This window comes from Lactuca serriola, chromosome 5 (genome assembly GCF_051521515.1).
Source record: "Lactuca serriola cultivar US96UC23 chromosome 5, Lser_US96UC23_V15, whole genome shotgun sequence".
Classification (NCBI taxonomy): domain Eukaryota; kingdom Viridiplantae; phylum Streptophyta; class Magnoliopsida; order Asterales; family Asteraceae; genus Lactuca; species Lactuca serriola.
The window spans coordinates 209,479,545-209,498,315 of NC_136412.1; the positions used below are offsets into that span (position 1 = coordinate 209,479,545).

Consider the following 18,771-nt stretch of genomic DNA (forward strand, 5'->3'; position numbering starts at 1 on the left):
TTTTTTAATTTTTTTTATTGAATTATTATATGTTAATAAATATTATTTTAATATATAATATTTATGTATTAACTAATATTATTTTATTGGATTATTAATTTCTTTTAAATAATTCTTTTTTATTTCTTTTTAATGGGTTAATTCTTTTTGTTGGATTATTATATATTAAAAATATTATTTATAAATATATAATATTATATTTTAATAAATATTACTTTATTGGATTATTAATTTCTTTTAGTTAATTTTTTAAATTCATTTTTATTAGAATAGTTGTTATATATTTTTTTTACAACACTACCATCATCCTAATATATTTTGAAAAAATTCATTCATCTCACCACTATCGGACATAAACCGAGTCATGAATCACTTGTTGACTTATAAAAAAAAATTAAATTGTTAGAAAGAATAATGACGTAACATTAACTTAAAAAGAAAAACAAAAAACAATTTAATCGACATTCTATTTGGAATTTAAATGATTATTATGTAATTTTGATTTTGTATGACAATTTGTATGTTTTTATAATTATTCAGCAACTCCGTCCATCACAGTATAAAACAACATGATAATATTGTCATTTTCATCATTTATTACAGTCAATCAGATGTACAAACAAACAACATGGTTTATTTTCCAGTCAGAAAACTTTATCATAAAACACTTTCTCAAACAACACTTTCCCGGACAGAAACTATCAAACAGGCCCTAAGAAATATGATGATGATGTGACGTTGATATAGATAGACGGATTGAATGATAGAAACATGACCCTTATAATATAATTAAGCAATGGAGGTTCATAAAGACATGGTTTTGCTTAAGTGTAAGCCACTAAAACCAACACTAGTTTTGGAAATTTCTAACTTGGAAAAAAGCGACTAAAACTAAAAACAAATATCTTCAAAAGTATATAAACGACTTCAACAAAAATATGCAAATCCTAGTTTAGAGAGACTTTCCATAATGCCCGCATGTTGTTGCTTCCTTCGTGTTATCTCATTGTACCCCAAATGCTTTAAGAAGGTCTGGATTTGTAGAGATTATGACATGCAAATGTTGTATACATAAAAAATAAAAAATAAAAAATAAAAACATTTTCTTTTTTGCACTAAAATAACACACACCTGTATTATTGATATTGGTAAGTAGGATCGATTGATCCAATATCGGTTCCTTCATCAGTCAGAAGATTATGTGGGTCCTAACATCACATGTAAACAAATCAATGAAACTATATTTCTATCATTTAACCCAAAAAAAATAAAAAAAAATCAAATATTTAGTCATGTATACCTCCATTCCCCATTTGATATAATCAGGGGACTCACACGCCTTATATTCATCAACCAAACTATCAAGTATGTCTTTGGACTCATCAAATTCCGAAAGATCATTATCCTTAACATGTCAAAAAATAACAAATGATAAATTTTAAAAAGAGTAAATTACACAAATGGTCCCTGTCGTTTAGGGTAATTTGCGTGTTTGGTCCATAACTTATTTTTTTAACTCGGAAGGTCCCTACTGTTTGTTTTTGTTACGCGTTTGGTCCTTGTCTTAGCTAAAAAGACTATTTTGCCCTTGATTTTTTAATTTATTTAGATAAACACACTCCCAACCCCACCCACTTCACCTTACCTTACCTACCCCACCATTTTTTCCTATTTAAATAATAGTATTTTTAGGTAAGATAGGGACCAAACGCGTAACAAAAACAAACAGTAGGGACCAAACACGTAATAAAAGCAAACAGTAAGAACCTTCCAAGTTAAAAAAATAAATTAGGGACCAAACGTGCAAATTACCCCAAACCATAAGGACCATTCGTGTAATTTACTCTTTTAAAAAATTTCCAAACGTAACATTTTTTTTCTTAACGAATAACTTACAGCAAACATAGGAAAACTCTTGTACTTGTCGAGAAAGGCTTGTCTTTTTCTCAAAAGAGAATATTGGCTCAAACACTTGGAGAATAAATGTCGAATTCCAGTGTAACTTGCTAACATGAGCCCACTAACCTAAAATATATATTTAATAAAAAAAAAGTACATGGTTTTATTTATATTAATAATAAATTAGACCTAATTAGCAATAAACACGATGAAGTCTTACCCTATGGGCAGTTCGAACATAGGGAGACTTCCTTGACAGAGCAACCTAAATACAAAACTCATGTGAAACTAAATGATGTATAAAAACCATAAAGCAAAAGGTAAAACATGTAATTAACATCGGTTACTTGAATGCTAGCAGGACCCCATTCTATAAAGTTAACAAGCTTTCTTTCACGTATTCTCTGTAAGCTTTCGTGAACCTAAAGTATGAAAGAAAGAGACAAAAAGTAAAATTCATATGTAAAGAAATGGTTAAAAATGTGTAATTGTGATTTTTAGTGACCTTAGTTGGATCAACTTCTCCTTGAATAATATTTAAAATTGATATGTATTTTGCTTGACTGGCTTGCTTCGTTCTAGCGTTACAGGTTACCATTAAATTTTTAGTCTTGCAAAATAAAAAAAACACAATTAGCAAATAAGATGGTTAATTAGAAAACTAGTTTTAGGAGATTTTTTTTATGTAAGTTTTTTACCTGAAGAAGTCTTCTCATCACATCAAGAACTGTAGTTTTTCGAATCATATTAGCCTGACAATATCAATATATTACATAATGTGGAAGTAATTAAACTTCAAACATCTACAATATGAGCTTTTTGTGATCTTTTTTCAATAAAAAAGGTTTTAAATTTTAACAAAAGCTATTGGAGAGGCTTTTTCATACAACTAGTTAATTAAGTAAAACTCAACTATCTATCTATTACAAAAAAAAAAAAAAAAACTCAACTATCTATGTATTACATGTACTCATATAATTCTTAGGGAATCGATTTAGTCATTATCTTATTTTTTTAGTCAATTAATTCATAAAAACTAGAAATTATATTCATTTTGACCCCTTTATCCGGTCAACACGTTATCAACTTTCAAAAATTATATTTTTCGCCTAGATTATAAATTTTATTACAAATTTGGTCAAAAACTTACACTTTTGACCTAGATTTTATGTTTTATTACAAATTTGGTAAAAATTTTATACTTTTGGCCCGAGTTTTAAATTTCATTACAAATTTGGTCCAAAATTTATACTTTTAGCCTAGATTTTAAGTTTTTTTTACAAATTTGGTTCAAAATTTACACTTCTAGTCCAGATTTTAAGTTTTATTACAAATTTGGTCTAAAATTTACACTTTTGGCCTAGATTTTAAGTTTTATTAGAAATTTGGTTTAAAATTTACACTTCTGGTCCAGATTTTAAATTTGATTAATTTGGTCCAAAATTTAAACTTTATTACAAAATTGATCCAAAATTTACACTTTTGACCTAGATTTCAAAATTTTGTCACAAATTCATCCTAAATTACGTTTTTCCACATCTTTTTTTTTTTCAAAATTTTGTTTCGAATATGTTTTTCTTTTTTGCTTTATAAAACCATATTTACATAAAAAAAACATATTTTCACATAAAAAAACCTTCTTTTTTCTATACAAAAACTTTTTTTTTTAAAACACTTTTGTATGCGACATACATATTTATAAAGTAGGTATTTATTAAGTGCATAAATATATACAAATCCGTTTTTTATCAAAAAAAAATGTATACAAACATGTATTTTATAAAAAAATATATATATACAAACACCTACCTGGCGTTCGACAGTTAGTGGGGTATACCCCGCCATAAGAAAATGACACCTAGGCGTTGGAATCAAAGAAGCAAGAAGTCCAACCAAGTCATTGTTCATATACCCTGGGTACCTTAGGGTGGTTGTACTTGCAGCCATAACAGTAGAAACTAAAGAATTAGTCTCAGAAACAGTTGGATTCTGAATATGAAGCCTTTCTACTGCAATTCTATTGAGGGCAGTATTGTCAATAACCACAACACAATCAGCATTGAGAGTGAGACGTTTAAGTGTCAAGAGGGAGTTGTAAGGCTGAACCACTACATCACTTGTCTCATTCTGGTTAGGAAAAACACTGTATGTCTGAATAAGTTTTTTACTGTAGTGATCATTTAATGTCTCAAGAATATATGATCCCATTCCTATATGGAAATATGGTAAATAGACTAAATTAGAATTTGGTTGAATGTAGTTCCATTTAAGGACATAATACAAAGATTTAAAAAAAAAAAAAAAAAGATTAGAAAAGAAATTGGAAAAACCTGATCCTGTTCCTCCAGCAATAGAATGACATAAAACAAATCCCTCAAGACTATCACTTCCATCTGCTTCTCTATCTATCATGTCCATAAGATCCTCCTCAAAATGCTTACCCTGTTTGAAAGATAATGATTATGTTGCAAGATCATATAATTAGTGGATAATCTTAATTGTTAAGAGGTTAATGAGTAGATAATGCAAAATTGAAAACAGAATTTTACCTGTTCATATCCACTAGCCCAATTGTTTCCAGCACCTGCTCCTTCTTGTGAAATAAATATGTTCTCATGATTATAAAGATCCCTATATTCACCACTTTGGATTCCATTAATCACTCTTGGCTCTAGATCCACAAGCAAAGCTCGTGGTATGTAATGTTGATCATCAGCTTGATAGAAAAATACATCTTTTCTGTCCCCTGCACCTCCCTGCAACAAGTTCAATGTCAACATTGCTGAAAATTGAAAAGTATCTCAAGTGAATAAGGAGTATCCTGATTTCTAGCCTCTAGCATAGAAGCTAAGTAACACAAAAAAAAACTGAATTTTGATATTGATTGCGTCAGATTATCATCGACGATTGCATAATTGGCCTTACATTTTGTTTCTCAAACAACAAAAGGTGTTTCACGTTTTTAACACTAAAGGGAATGTAAACCCTATAAGCTGTGATCACGAGAACAAAAAATGTGAAAACATTTTTATACCGATTGAATTGTGTTTAATTGTGGTTGTGAAACAGGTTGTAATTTGTTGGTTTATACAATTGAAATCAAGTGATTACAGCAACGAAGCACATATATATTTGAAACATAGACGTTCGTGTGTAACCTGAGTGGCGTATTCTTCGAGAATGCCGTCTTTAGATATTCCGTGTTCAAGACATAGTTGTTTCCAGAACTCCATCCCGATCTGATTTCCGCATTGCCCTACTTGCAGATTGATGATTTCGCGAGGCATTATGTGATTTTCTTCTTCTCTAACTAATTGTTCGCTTCTGTTTCACAGTCACTAGGGTTCCGAAAGGTGTGATGAAGATGGACAGAAATGGTGAAACCGGCGACGAGGAGAGAAACGATGGCCTGTGGCCGGAGTGATGAAGTGAGGCCGTGTGTGTATGGGACGATGGAAATGATGAATAGCGGTTTGTTGCGGGTGCGTTAACATGTGCAAGTTGACACAATGTGTGTTTATGGTATTGAACTACAGAACGATGTCGTTTTAAGGAACCGATAATGAATAGCTGGTAAATGGCAATCGCGATCATTGATGTCATAAATTGTTCTTAAGTTTTTGAGTAAATTACACGAATGGTCCTTTTGGTTTGGGGTAATTTGTAAGTTTGGTTCCTAACTTATTTTTTTAACTCGGAAAGTTTATATTATTTGTTTTTGTTGCGCACTTAATCCCTGTCTTACCTAAAAAGACTAGTTTGCGTTTGATTTTTAATTTATTATATAATATATTAAATCTAAGTCCCCTTCAAGAATAATACTTTGTTCCTATTGAACCATTTTTTTGGGTTTTGGTAAAAATAATCTATTCCTCTTTAATATTTTTTCCCAATGTCAAACTTGCCACAACAAATCCACCACTTCAGCAACTGCAATCAACAATTTCAATCAAAATAACAAAGTCTGAGTAAGAACAACAACAACATCTACATATTCCTTCTATTTTATTCGGTATCCGTAAATCCATGATTGCATATTCCATCTCCTTTTCTCCTTGAATTCAATGGTTGTGGAAGGAACAAATTTGCATCTATTTGGTTAAAATAATCTAATAAACATGTCTTCAGAGGGGGTAGATGAGTTATGCACTCTGTGTGCTAGATCGAATGCTTCAAAGAGAAATAACTCCTGATGTTGCAATATTTGTCTTGTAATAAATGAACCGGATTAATCCCAAAGAACAAAATTAACGAAGAACCGAGCGATAGGATCGATGATAGTTTGCAAGATCCAAATGAAGAAGAAGATGCGCTGATGAAGCATCAATCTCGGGTTCTTGAACATGAAGTGATATGTGGGTTAGTTTAGAAAGAAAGAGAAGGGCCATAGGGTGGGGGTGTGGGTGGGCCAAATTGTTTGTTTTTTATTTTTATTTAATAAACAAATTAAAAGGGTAAAACTGTCATTTCAAGTCCATAATGAATTTACGAGAAATTCCTGATTTTTGGACCAAATTTACGAAAAACTTTTGATTTTGGACCTTTAATACAAGTTGAAAACTTTTTTGATTCCATCTATATTTTTTCTGAAAACCAAAAGGACCAATTTTGCATTTTGTCTTGGTATTGAACTACATAACAATACCATTTTAAGGAAGACAAAACTGCAAATTTGGTCCTTATGGTTTGCAAAAATCTTTGGATGAGGTCCAAAAAGTTTCTAGCTTGCACAGAAGGTCCAAAATCAAGGTTTTTCTGGGTTTTTGGTCTAAAAAAATTTAAAATTACCTATTTACCCTTTTAATTTCAGTTTTGTATTTTCTTTTCTTATTTATTTTAATACTTTATGAAATAAAAATAAAAAACAAAAAAGGATAGACCTCCACTCCACCGCTACCAATACCCCACCAGTCCCCCCACCTCTCTCTCTCTCTCTCTCTCTCTCTCTCTCTCTCTCTCTCATTTCTTATCTGATAAAAAAAAAGCAGCAGCAGCATACAACCAAAGCTGTTGTTTCCACCCTAACTAGCAGACCACCATGGCATCCGCCATCTTCCTATGAATAACGATCGATCCACCCCGATTGTTTCCTTCCATTCGTTCTTCCCTTATTTCATTCATCCTCCTTTCATTCCAAATCAAATGAAGACGGGTTCAAGAGATGCTTTCCCCTTCTTTGAAATTGACCAACATCTTCAACTTCTCCCTTCGTTTTTTTTTTTTTTTTTTTTCTAGATTTCTTTCAAGAAGCTTCTCTAGAGATGGAGCAGCGCACGGCGAGACAACGAGGCTGTCAAACATCAAACCCAAAAACCCTTTTCCCATTCATCGGTTTCTTACAAAACGAAAAAAGAAGAATAAGAATAAGAAGAAAACATGTGAATGACGATCAGACCACATCCCTTTTTCCGTCGACTGAATCAGCCAAGCACCCATTGTTTTCATCGATCAACCCTCCACCCAAACCCTTCCTTTCTCGTCAAACAATTGTTGCTTCCCCCTTTCCTTTCCTCGTCATGTGCTTCTGGACGATAGAAAGAAGAGGCAGTGGAGCTGCCATCGTAAGCCATCCACCACCAATTGTTGTCACCACATACTGCTGCTATTGTTATTCCGACCACCACCACTTCTTTCCTCTCTATTGCCGGTGCCACCTTCGACCAGCACCACCGAGAGAACCACCGGAGGTCTTGACGAAATATCAGTAGCTACCAGATCCAAATCGCGTTTGCCTCCACGCTTCCTTTTTGATGCGGTCGTTCGATCATTTTTTGTTCCTTTGCCAGATCAAGAAATAACCAAAGGCACGAGAAGCCCTAGTCCACCTAAGTTTGAGCCATTAAAGACATCTAGCACCTCAATTTGCACAGAGAGAGAGAGAGAGAGAGAGAGAGAGAGAGAGAGAGAGAGAGAGAGAGAGAGAGAGAGAGAGAAGGGGGGGAGGGCTCCGGTGAGGTGGGTAGAGAGAGAGATGGGTGAGCCAACTTAATTCCTTTTTTGCATTAATATTTATAAAATAAAAATATAAAAAATAAAAAATAAATAAATGGCAAAACAGTCAATTCAAGTGCTTCATGGACCAAAAATACAAAAAATTGTTAAGTTTAGGACAAAAAACCCAGAAAAACCTTGATTTTAGATCTTCTGTGCAAGCTAGAAACTTTTTAGACCCCATCCAAATATTTTTGCAAACCACAAGTACAAAATTTGCAGGTTTGTCTTTAAGGAATCTATAATAAATAGCTGGAAAATGGCAATTGCGATTATATATTTTTTTGTAGTAGAAGTGTATGTATATATTTTAAGAAAAAGTTTGAGTCCTATAAAAACGTCATTGATGTGATAAATTGTTCTTTCTTTCTTTTTTCTTTTTTTTGGTGAATTCTACTTATATCTTTGAAATGTCAAAAAAAAAAAATAACATCTTTATATATTAGGATCGATTACTTAAGAGGGTATTCAAAGATACAATTTCAAAGGAGCCGTGTCCAAATTCCTAGGGGCATATTTTATATGCATTACTGTGTAAGTACATAACTTTTTTATTATCACGTAAGATAGCTGAGCAGGGAAAAAAATTGAGCCAATACAAAATCATCAGAGAAGACTAAGAAATGTGCAATTCTTTTTCAATAATCATTGTATTGGTCTATCACCATCATCAATCATAGGACTTTGTCGATCAATTCTAAATATTCAAGAGTAATAAAAAAATTGATTCATAATTAATCAATTTTGATTTTTTCAAGTGGCCTTCTGATTTCGGTTTCTATTTTATAGACCTGTCAAATCGGACCGTCGTGTCGTGTTTTTGTCTGACACGACACGACACGACAATGTTTTTTTGTAACACGAACACGACACGACACGATGTCGTGTTTTTTTTCACTAATACGAAAACAAATCAATTAAAAACGATAACACGACACGACACGACAAAGATAACATTACATAATTGTTATTTTATTTAATTCATATTTAATCATATATAACACGATAAAAACGACAAACACGAAAACACGACAAACACATGCTCAATCGTGTCAATTTCGTGTCAATTTGTAAACACGAACACGGCACGACATGACATTGTGTTTTTTATACTTGACACGAACACGACACGAAAACGAATTCGAATTTTGATTTCGTCCCGATTTCATTTCGTGTCGTGTATTTTGTCATGACGTGTCATAAATTGACACCCCTACTATTTTATAATCTCTGATTACAATCTTTCTTAATACATTGATTCATGTAATTTGATTTCACGCATCTTTAAAAAATTGATTTCGTATTTATTTTAATCTGATTTCAAGCAGCCTTACAAATTCTGCTTTCTGATTCGTGTTGATCTAATTTCTTATTCATGTGAACCGTAAGATTTTGTTGTTATTCTTCACTTTTATTATGTTAGTTTTCTTATAAAAAAATTTATTTATTTGCTTTCTTTCTAATTTTCTGTTAATAACTTGAAATCTCAACATAACAAGTTTTGAAATCATTGTTATTAGAGCCTAGAAAACGATTCAATTTTTTTTTTTCACTATTGTTGGAAAACGATTTAACATCATAATTCACAATTAGGTGTTTTCGCTTCATTAATTGTTTTTTCTCATTATTATATAAATTTAAAATAATAATATGTTTCCTAAAAAAATATTTATCTGGTAGTGAGAAAATGAAAAAAACAAAAACGAAAAACAAATACTATTACAAAAACGACCTAAGGATAAATTTATAACAAGAGCCAATTTTAATGGAAAAAAAAAAAAACAAGAAAGTCACTTTCCTTTAGTAAATTTATTGTCACTAAAAATGCTCATTTTTTTTGCTAGGACCCTCAAATTACTTTCGTCGTGTCCTTACGTTATGACATAAGACCATATGAAGCGTTGTAAAAATATTTGGAAGCTATTTGTTAAAATATCAAAAATTAGAAGCTCATAATTGGCTGTAACCACATATAGAAATTCCATAATGGTTAGGGTCTGAACTAACCGTCATGGGTACTTTCAAGGGAGAATCGATTCAATTTTATACCATGATTTGTTATTGCTTATGCAAAAGGAAAACTTTAAGAAGGCAAGAAGAAGATTATGCAAAAGGAAAACTTTAAGAAGGCAAGAAGAAGATAAGACATCACCATTACTATTAACCTCACATATTTTATATCTCTTCAACAACCCGTGAAAACCACGGATAACAACAATGAATTCAAATATAGGATACATTAATTTTAAGTAAAACTGTCAAACAAAATGTTAGATACATTAATTTCGCAATCAACTAACAGATGGAGAATTATTTTAGGATGAAATTGATGCATGATAATGGTAAGTATTTGAATATGGTATGTATATCATATTACATTAAAATACTGTATCAGTTACATATATGTCCATATAAACGGATTAGAGGCTAAATAGCAACGCTAGAGGGCAAAATTGGAATTTAACATTGCAGGGAAATAGAAGATGTAAGTGACATGTGGCAGTTTGGTTTCTTTTATTAAGAGGTAGATCTCTTCAATTTAAAATTTTGAAAGTCTTCACAGATTGACTCGATGGGCTTAACTTGTATGGACCAAATCTATATCTATTTATAATATATTATAAAAGAATATTTTTTTTTCTTTTTATTGTATGTTTGAAACCTCCAAACTCTTTATATTTCATTCTAGTATATTTATTTTATTAATTTACATGTGTTATAAAAGTTGAAATATTATCATATTAATGATAGATTTTTTTGAATTATCAATATAAATACTTAAAATGTTAATTTAAATATTACGGTAAATCTATATCTATATCTATCTATCTATCCATCTCTCTCTCTCTTTCTCTCTCTCTCTCTCTCTCTCTCTCTCTATATATATATATATATATATATATATATATATATATATATATATATACACACACACACACTATAAAATAAACATTCAACACATGTATTTGAAACTCCAAAAATCTTCATATTTCATTCTAATATATTTGTTTTATAAATTTTCATATGTTATTAAATATGACATATTATCGGATTAATAGTATTTTTTGAATTATCCATGTAAATACTAAAAAAATTAATTTAAATATCATGGTAAATCCAAAATATAAATCAAAATATCAAATAAACTTATAAATATTCAAACATTATTTTTTTTAAAAAAAATAGTTTAAAATATTTAAATGTTTTAAATACAAAACTAAATTGACATGTCGAATTAACTAAAATATCCGAAACTAATTTTCTATAATAAATGAATTTTTTTTTCCAAATAAATGGTTTTTAAATCAAAACCATTAACAAGAATAATAGTTAAAAAATAAAATAACCTTATAAATTACATTCCATTTCTTACAAAAAAAATATCATATAAGTAATTTTAAAGTTTGTTAATCATAATACTAAAAGTAACACTAAATCGAGAATTATATTCAGTTTTATTCACACGTCAAGTCAACTGTGAGTAGTGGTCATTAAATTATATGATTTAAATAAATGTTATAACATGGTTCAAAATCATTAAAATTTTACATAACAAATTAGAGTAAAAATCTATTATTTCATAGTTAGTATTAATGACATAATTACTTTCAACATGTACTTGCCAAATTTTATATACATAATTCTTTTATGCGCAACAAGCATATATTTCCCTAGTTGTGGATTTAGATGATTTATGTCTCTTCTTGAATATTTTTTATTGTCCAAAAATTATATAGCCAATGAGTTATAAATAAATTCACATTGCAATAACTTAGTTACATTCAACTACTTGTTAGTACGTATACATTCTTATTGACACACATAGAACGAATATATGCATAATCCTCTCTAATAAATCAAAATCTTTTTTTTTTTCACATGTCCTCTTCTTTTTAATTTGGACTCATGACATTTCTAGAATTTTTAAATTTTCTATTTTTATTTGTCATTTTATTGTATTTTTGATTTTATTAAATTAAAATTCTACATTTAATATGTAAGGCAATATATATATATATATATATATATATATATATATATATATATATATATATATATATATATATATATATATATTAGGTATTTATTAGAAAGGGTTTGTATATTTAATGTATTCAATGTATTAAAGCCTCATTAATTTTAATAATTCAATTTTTTTCTCATTTTTCATATAAATTCAAACTTCTCAAATCGTTAAAATTTCATATATATATTTTTTTAAATAAGCTCATATAACACATGAGTCTTACACCTAGTTGTCTACTACAATAAGATATATATATATATATATATATATATATATATATATATATATATATATATATATATATATGAGAAAAGTGAATATACCCTTAAGGGTATATAACGTTAGGTACCCACATAATCAAAACTACACCGTTTTATCACTTATTTAATTCCATAATCGACTGATATCATCGAACACAAAAATTCCTTTCTAATTTCACATCATTTGTTCCTGATGAAGAGCATCAGTTTGAGTCCAAGGCCGATGCCGGAGCCTCCAAGACTTATCCTCAGCAAGCCGGCACCATTCGCAATAATGCTTATATCGTCATCAAGAATCGTGCTTGCAAGGTTAACTTCTTTCTTCAATCTCAGTTTTGTTTTGGAAAATCCTTGTGTTGCGTAGTTATATTTTTTATTTAATTGTGTTAATTTTTAGACAGTTTTGCGTCAATTGTTTTTCAATTATGCTGTTAGGGGTTAGGGTTTTTGTTGCTTTTCGTCTGTTTCAAGTCAACATGTTTGTATGTCTTGATTTTGCTTAATACGAAATGACCCTCTTCCTTCATCTTCCTTAAACCTAGCCGCTCATCTACCCCATCTCTTCTGTCGTTGTCAGAGATCAGAGACCGGAATTAGCTTCATTTTTCATGTTGGCATCTTCGTTTTTTCTGCCTCTCTAAATCCGGAGTCTAAAAACAACTAGATATGCTTCTTATTTTTGACATTTACTTCGTTAAAACATGAAAAAATCTGGGTAGTCGTAACAAATGTTTTCGAAATTGGGTAATCTTTATCCAACCAGGTTCGTTTTTGGTTGATAAATGTAACTTGATTTTTTAGGAAATCCTCATTTTGATATGTAATTTGACCTGATTGATTTTAGAATTCATCATTTTGATATGTAATTTGACCTGGTTGTTTAAGAAAGCCTCATTTTGATATGTAATTTGACCTGATGGTTTAAGACATCCTCATCTTGAAGTGGGTGATCTGCTGAAGACAAATCTGATTGAATTCAGCTATAAGCTTCAAAAACATGGAATTGTAGGACTTTGACTTTTGTTTTTGCTTAGTTTAATGGGTCCTTTGTTGTCTTGTTTCCTCTAATATAATTTAATTGAGTTGTTTGTCTCATTACAGGAAAGTATGTATCATTACAGGAAAATAGTGAACAAGTGATCGACTTTAATTCTGTAATTGGTGGTTTTTGTTATTTTAATTAGGCTGGCCTTGTTTTTAGTGGGATTAAACCAAACCATAATTTTAGAACACTAACCAGAATTTTATTAAAGGCTTCAAGAATATTTTGTTGAAGCCATCGTGACTTTTAATCCTAACATTGTAACATAATGACCAAATTACCCCAAGAGTAGATTATATTAACGTCTATAACCGTTACTAATATTTAATCGCTAAGTAATAAATACTGATATATCTTTCATATAATCAGTGAACCACTATATTGTTATGTGTTTTTGTGAGAAAAAGTTTAATTTAGAGGCTTTATATTATCCATGTTTGGTTTCTTATTGTTTAGTTTAAGGGGTATTTTTATGTCAATTTTATAGTCGACGGTGAACGAGCAGCGGTCAACTGTGCACCCCACTTGACTTCCGGGCTGGATCAGCCACTGTCCATGATCCTTTTAAATGTTTATTGATGCCCCTTATTTAAATTGGTTATTTTTCTTTAATATCACAATTCAGACATATTATTTATTTATAAATTTATATATTGAAGACATTAAATTATTAATCACTATTCTATTGTGAAATGTAACATGGTACTAGGTTGTGGAAGTTTCCACCTCCAATACTGGCAAGCATGGTCATTCCAAGTGTCACTTTGTTGCAATCGAGATTTTCAACAGGAAAAAGCTTGATGATATTGTTCCATCATCCCATAATTGTGATGTATGTAATATTACTGCTCTTTCTCATTTTAATTATTCTCTTCATTTTTCTAATCGCACTATTTTTTTCGCTTTTACAGGTCCACAGTGTCATTCGTACCGATTACCAGCTAATTGATATGTCTGAAGATGGATTTGTATGATAGTCTCTACTCTGGATTTGGAGAGGGGAAGGACCTGGTTGTGACTCATATGTCAGCAACGGGAAAGGAACAGATTTGTGCTCTCAAGGACATTGGCCCCAAATATACAATTCAAAAAATCCACAACCACCACACTATAATATATTATAACATTTGAAGAAAACAGAAAAACAAGTCATGTTTTTATTTTGTTTTATCATGTAACATATGTTTATGTTACTTATCAAAATTAGAAATTGAAATTCTTCGCTTTTGGTCATATTGTTTTTGTGAGTTATCAAAATTAGCAATTGAAATTCTTCGCTTTTGGTCTTATTATTTATGTGACTTGAACTTTCCTATCCTTAAGTTCTTGAGGATTACCATCATTGGCACAGGGGCAAAATCGTCCAACAATTTTAAAAACCATCAAATGTATGTGTAGATTAACACAACACTAACCAAAATGACAGCGTACTTTCATTCTTAACCTAGAATTGCAGAAAAGTTTTGTTTTGTACCCAAATGACAGTTTTATTTCATTTTAACCCAAAATTGCAGAAAAATTTCGTTTTGAACCCAAAATGACAACCTACTTTCATTTTTAACCCAAAATTGTAGAAAAGTTTTGTATTTAACCTAAATGACAGCCTATTTTTAATTTTAACCCAAAATTCCACAAACATTTAATTTTTAACCCAAAATAGCATTATACTTCCATTTTTTTCACAAAAAATCCTCATAATTTTGTTTTTTTTCACAAAATAGCCTCATAATTTTGTTTTTTTCACAAAAAATCCTTGTAATTCTGTTTTTTTTCACAAAATACCCTCATAATTTTTTTTTCACAAAATACCATCGTATATTCGTTTTTTTCACAAAATACCCTTATAATTTCATTTTTTCACAAAAAATCCTCATAATTTTGTTTTTTTTTCACAAAATACCATCATAATTCTATTTTTTCACAAAATACCCTCATAATTTTGTTTTTTTCACAAAATACCATCATATATTCGTTTTTTTTCACAAAATACCCTTATAATTTTGTTTTTTCACTAAAAAATCCTCATAATTTTGTTTTTTTCACAAAATACCATCATAATTCTGTTTTTTCACAAAATACCCTCATAATTTTGTTTTTTTTACAAAATACCATCATATATTCGTTTTTTTTTTCACAAAATACCCTCATTCGTTTCAAATTAAAATTCTTAAGAAGCATCAATATTCATACATTGTTTGTGTCTAAAACATGAAAAACGTGCAGTTAACCAAAAAAAAATGTCATGAAGCATCTACTTTTTCTTTTGCCCATAGAAACAACACATATCATCATTATGTCTCTTGTAACGATTCATCCGCCTGATACATGAAAAAAAAAATTGTTAATATAATCATTAGAGTTCTCAATCATGAAAACTAAATTATTATTATAATTACCTTTCTTTTTGAACAACTAGTAGCATAATGACCTAATCCTTGACAATAAGAGCATGTTCGTTTTTTAGGGGCTTCTACAGAAGACTTGATTCTACTTGCAACTTTAGGACGCCCTTTTGTAGTAACTGGACCAAGAGGATCACGGATAGATAACTGTGGCATCATATCTACTTGTGAAACTCCCATACAAGAACTTTGAGATGTATTCTCCAAGGACATAGATTTTTTTCGATTTGCTTGATCATTCAAAAGACTTGTCAATATCTTATTAAGTTTTTGTATCTCTGAACGGGAGTCCCTTGCTTGTTCAATTAGTTTCGTAAAATTCGAACGAACACAAAATAATGTGTACGCACTAACTCCATTTTCATTATTTATTTCTTCGAGTCCGATACTAACACTACCCAATTTGTACCTAGCATCAAGGGTCCATCGCGGTAAAATATAGTGACTCGGTAGTTCTTGAACATGCTTCTTCTTCATCACATACAAGCTATGCTTGCATAAAATCCCATTTGTCTCATACATAGAACACGAACATGTGATGCTGACTTGATTTAAAGAACGAAATGTAACAATACGCCAATATTTATTATCAACGTCCAATTGGCCAACTCTATATGTGCTTTCTTCTGTAGTTTTTGTTATGGTCTCGTGGGTCAAATTGGTAATAGCTTCAGTCCATTCTTTTTTGAAAGTATCAAACATCTTTCTAGTATAAATTTGACCTGCTTTTGCTTCGATTGGATGCACTGAAGAAAGAACCGGTCTCGAGTTCATAGTCTTGAAGTCTTCATCTTCTTCGGTAGCCCTTCGTGACTCAACTGCTTTGTCGTATTGTACAACGAATTCATTTAACATGGTCCTCGAGTTAACAAATCCATCAAAAAATGAATTAATACTCTCACTTCGTCCGGTTGTGGTCATACCAGCAAAGAAAATATCCTTCAAGAAGGGTTTAGCCCAATGTATACGTTGGTTATACATGTCACTAAGCCAACAATTGCTTTCCTGTTCATACTTAATTCGCATATCTTCCCATGTTGCTTCAAATTGTTCAACGGTGTCACTATTTACCCATCGTCTGTGTGTTTCTTGAAAATCACTATAACGGGAAACATATGACCGAAGGTGCTCAGTTTCATGCTTCCTAATATGCCATGAACAAAAGCGATGTCGAGTATTTGGAAACACTTTTCTTATGGCATTGCCCATAGCTTTGTCTTGATCGGTAATAATTGCCTTCGGATACTTGTCAAACATACATTTAAGGAAATGTTCAAATAACCATTCAAATGTTTCTTCCTTTTCATTTTCAAGCAATGCTCCACCAAAAAGTATAGACTGCCCATGATGATTCACCCCGGTAAAGGGAGCAAAATGCATCTTGAATTTGTTAGTCATATAAGTGACATCAAACACAACAACATCTCTAAATTTTGTATATGCGTCTCTTGATCTACCATCAGCCCAAAAGATGTTTCTAGGATACCCATCATCAGACAAATCCACAACAAAATACTGGTCACTGTCAACTAATGTTTTATCTTGAAAATGTTTTATAAGTCCATAAAACTCCTTATCTCTATGTTGTTTTCGATGCTCAGATAAAACATCAGCACATTGCTTTGATGTTACATCAGCTACATTTGAGGTTTTTAGTGTATTAACAGCCTTTTTAATCTGAGAAGGTTTCAACCCTGCTTGACCAAACTGCACCATAAGAGATTTACCTTCTATTGAACGGTGGAAATTGCTATGAGATCGATGCTTCATCACCTTCGTAGGTGTCATGGTCAAGTCGTGATTGTGTGTGTCATTAAACGAGTCCACCAACCATTTTCCATCCTCCTGTCTTGTTATTCGAAGCTTTGCCTGACATCCGGTTCTAACATCTCTACGACGCTTTTTCTCATTTTCACTTGAATCATTTTTGTCCATCCGTTTGAAACCTTCTTTGTTGCATACATATATTTTCCGAAAAGGCTCATTTGTTTTAGGATTTTTAATTGTGTCGTCTCTACGTATACCAAATCCATGTAAAAATGAATAATCATTATAAAATGTATAGGCATCATCGGGTGTATCAAAAACCTTTCCTAGTATCCTTTCATCATCAACATCATTTTCGTGAATTTCAATGTTCACACCGAAATCGTTAACTTCTTCTAATTCATATGTTGCTTCCACAAAATCGTTCGTGTCAACATTTTCATATATATACGGTTCTATAGCCTGATCAGCTGCTTCGGTTTCAAATACCATGGTCTGCACAAAACCACAAGTAAAAGACAATAAGAACTTGACTCTATTAATGTCATGCTAGAAACTTTTTAGAGATAGCCTAACTTTTTCATTATATCAAAAGCAAAAGCAACTTGAATGTGAATAAATGATTATATTAATAAAGAGTTATTAATCTAACATTAATTATTCTACATTGAGAGGTCGTCCACCTTCACCGAGTTGTTGTTTAGTAGCAGATTGATTCTTTTGGAATGTCCCATGCTGAACGTAATTTCTACCAACCAATAATTGGGCTAACTACAACATAATCAACTGAATTAAGGGTGTCAATAATCGATATACCTGATGGAGGCGAGTTGCTGTTTATGGCGTTTCTCCTCTATGAAGCATCGACTAATATCCAATTTTGTAAATTTGGTTTTTTTTTTTTTTTTTTTTTTTTTTTTTTTTTATGATTTCAGTCAGTGAAGCAGTTAACGAAAGTATATCTTCAACGTTTTTTTTATGAGTTCTGTGAATTACTCATCGCTAAAAGAGAAAGCATAAAACCAATTTTTTTTTCTCCAGAAGGACGATGAAGGAATTGCCGACTGCCGATCAAGGAACACAAAATCGATTGAATTGGACTGTTATATCTTCAACGTTTTTTTTTATGAGTTCTGTGAATTACTCATCGCTGAAAGAGAAAGCATAAAACCATTTTTTTTTCTCCAGAAGGACGATGAAGGAATTGCCGGCTGCCGATCAAGGAACACAAAATCGATTGAATTGGACTGCCGATCAAGGAACAAAAAATCGATGGAATTGAGTATAAGGAAACACGTACTAGAAAAAGGAAATTGTTTTTTGTTTTTTATTTTCAGAAAATTAAACCATTTAACAAAACTACGTAGTTTTGATTATGTGGGT

General features: G+C 30.9%; 2 protein-coding genes and 1 pseudogene across 3 annotated transcripts; 1 reads left to right on the plus strand and 2 right to left on the minus strand.

Moving 5' to 3' along the window:
* Positions 1-756: 756 nt before the first annotated feature.
* Positions 757-5,470, minus strand: LOC145053522 (tubulin gamma-1 chain-like). The gene is made up of 12 exons (XM_079001573.1): positions 5,058-5,470; positions 4,449-4,655; positions 4,230-4,341; positions 3,709-4,109; positions 2,598-2,651; positions 2,405-2,509; positions 2,247-2,321; positions 2,120-2,164; positions 1,897-2,025; positions 1,301-1,405; positions 1,132-1,208; positions 757-1,032 (listed from the first exon to the last, which is right to left on the minus strand). Exons 1-11 carry the CDS (start codon positions 5,184-5,186, stop codon positions 1,137-1,139), a joined length of 1,434 nt encoding a protein of 477 aa, XP_078857699.1. The 5' UTR covers positions 5,187-5,470; the 3' UTR covers positions 757-1,032; positions 1,132-1,136.
* A 6,857-nt stretch (positions 5,471-12,327) lies between these two features.
* On the plus strand, positions 12,328-14,452 carry LOC145050122 (eukaryotic translation initiation factor 5A pseudogene; annotated as a pseudogene). The gene is made up of 3 exons (XR_013683375.1): positions 12,328-12,486; positions 13,929-14,051; positions 14,131-14,452. The product of XR_013683375.1 is annotated as a eukaryotic translation initiation factor 5A pseudogene (transcript).
* Positions 14,453-15,376: 924 nt separating this feature from the next.
* LOC145051417 (protein FAR1-RELATED SEQUENCE 5-like) lies at positions 15,377-18,309 on the minus strand. The gene is made up of 2 exons (XM_078999410.1): positions 18,205-18,309; positions 15,377-17,883 (listed from the first exon to the last, which is right to left on the minus strand). The coding sequence occupies exon 2, from the start codon at positions 17,878-17,880 to the stop codon at positions 15,595-15,597; it is 2,286 nt and encodes a 761-aa protein (XP_078855536.1). The 5' UTR covers positions 17,881-17,883; positions 18,205-18,309; the 3' UTR covers positions 15,377-15,594.
* Positions 18,310-18,771: the final 462 nt, after the last annotated feature.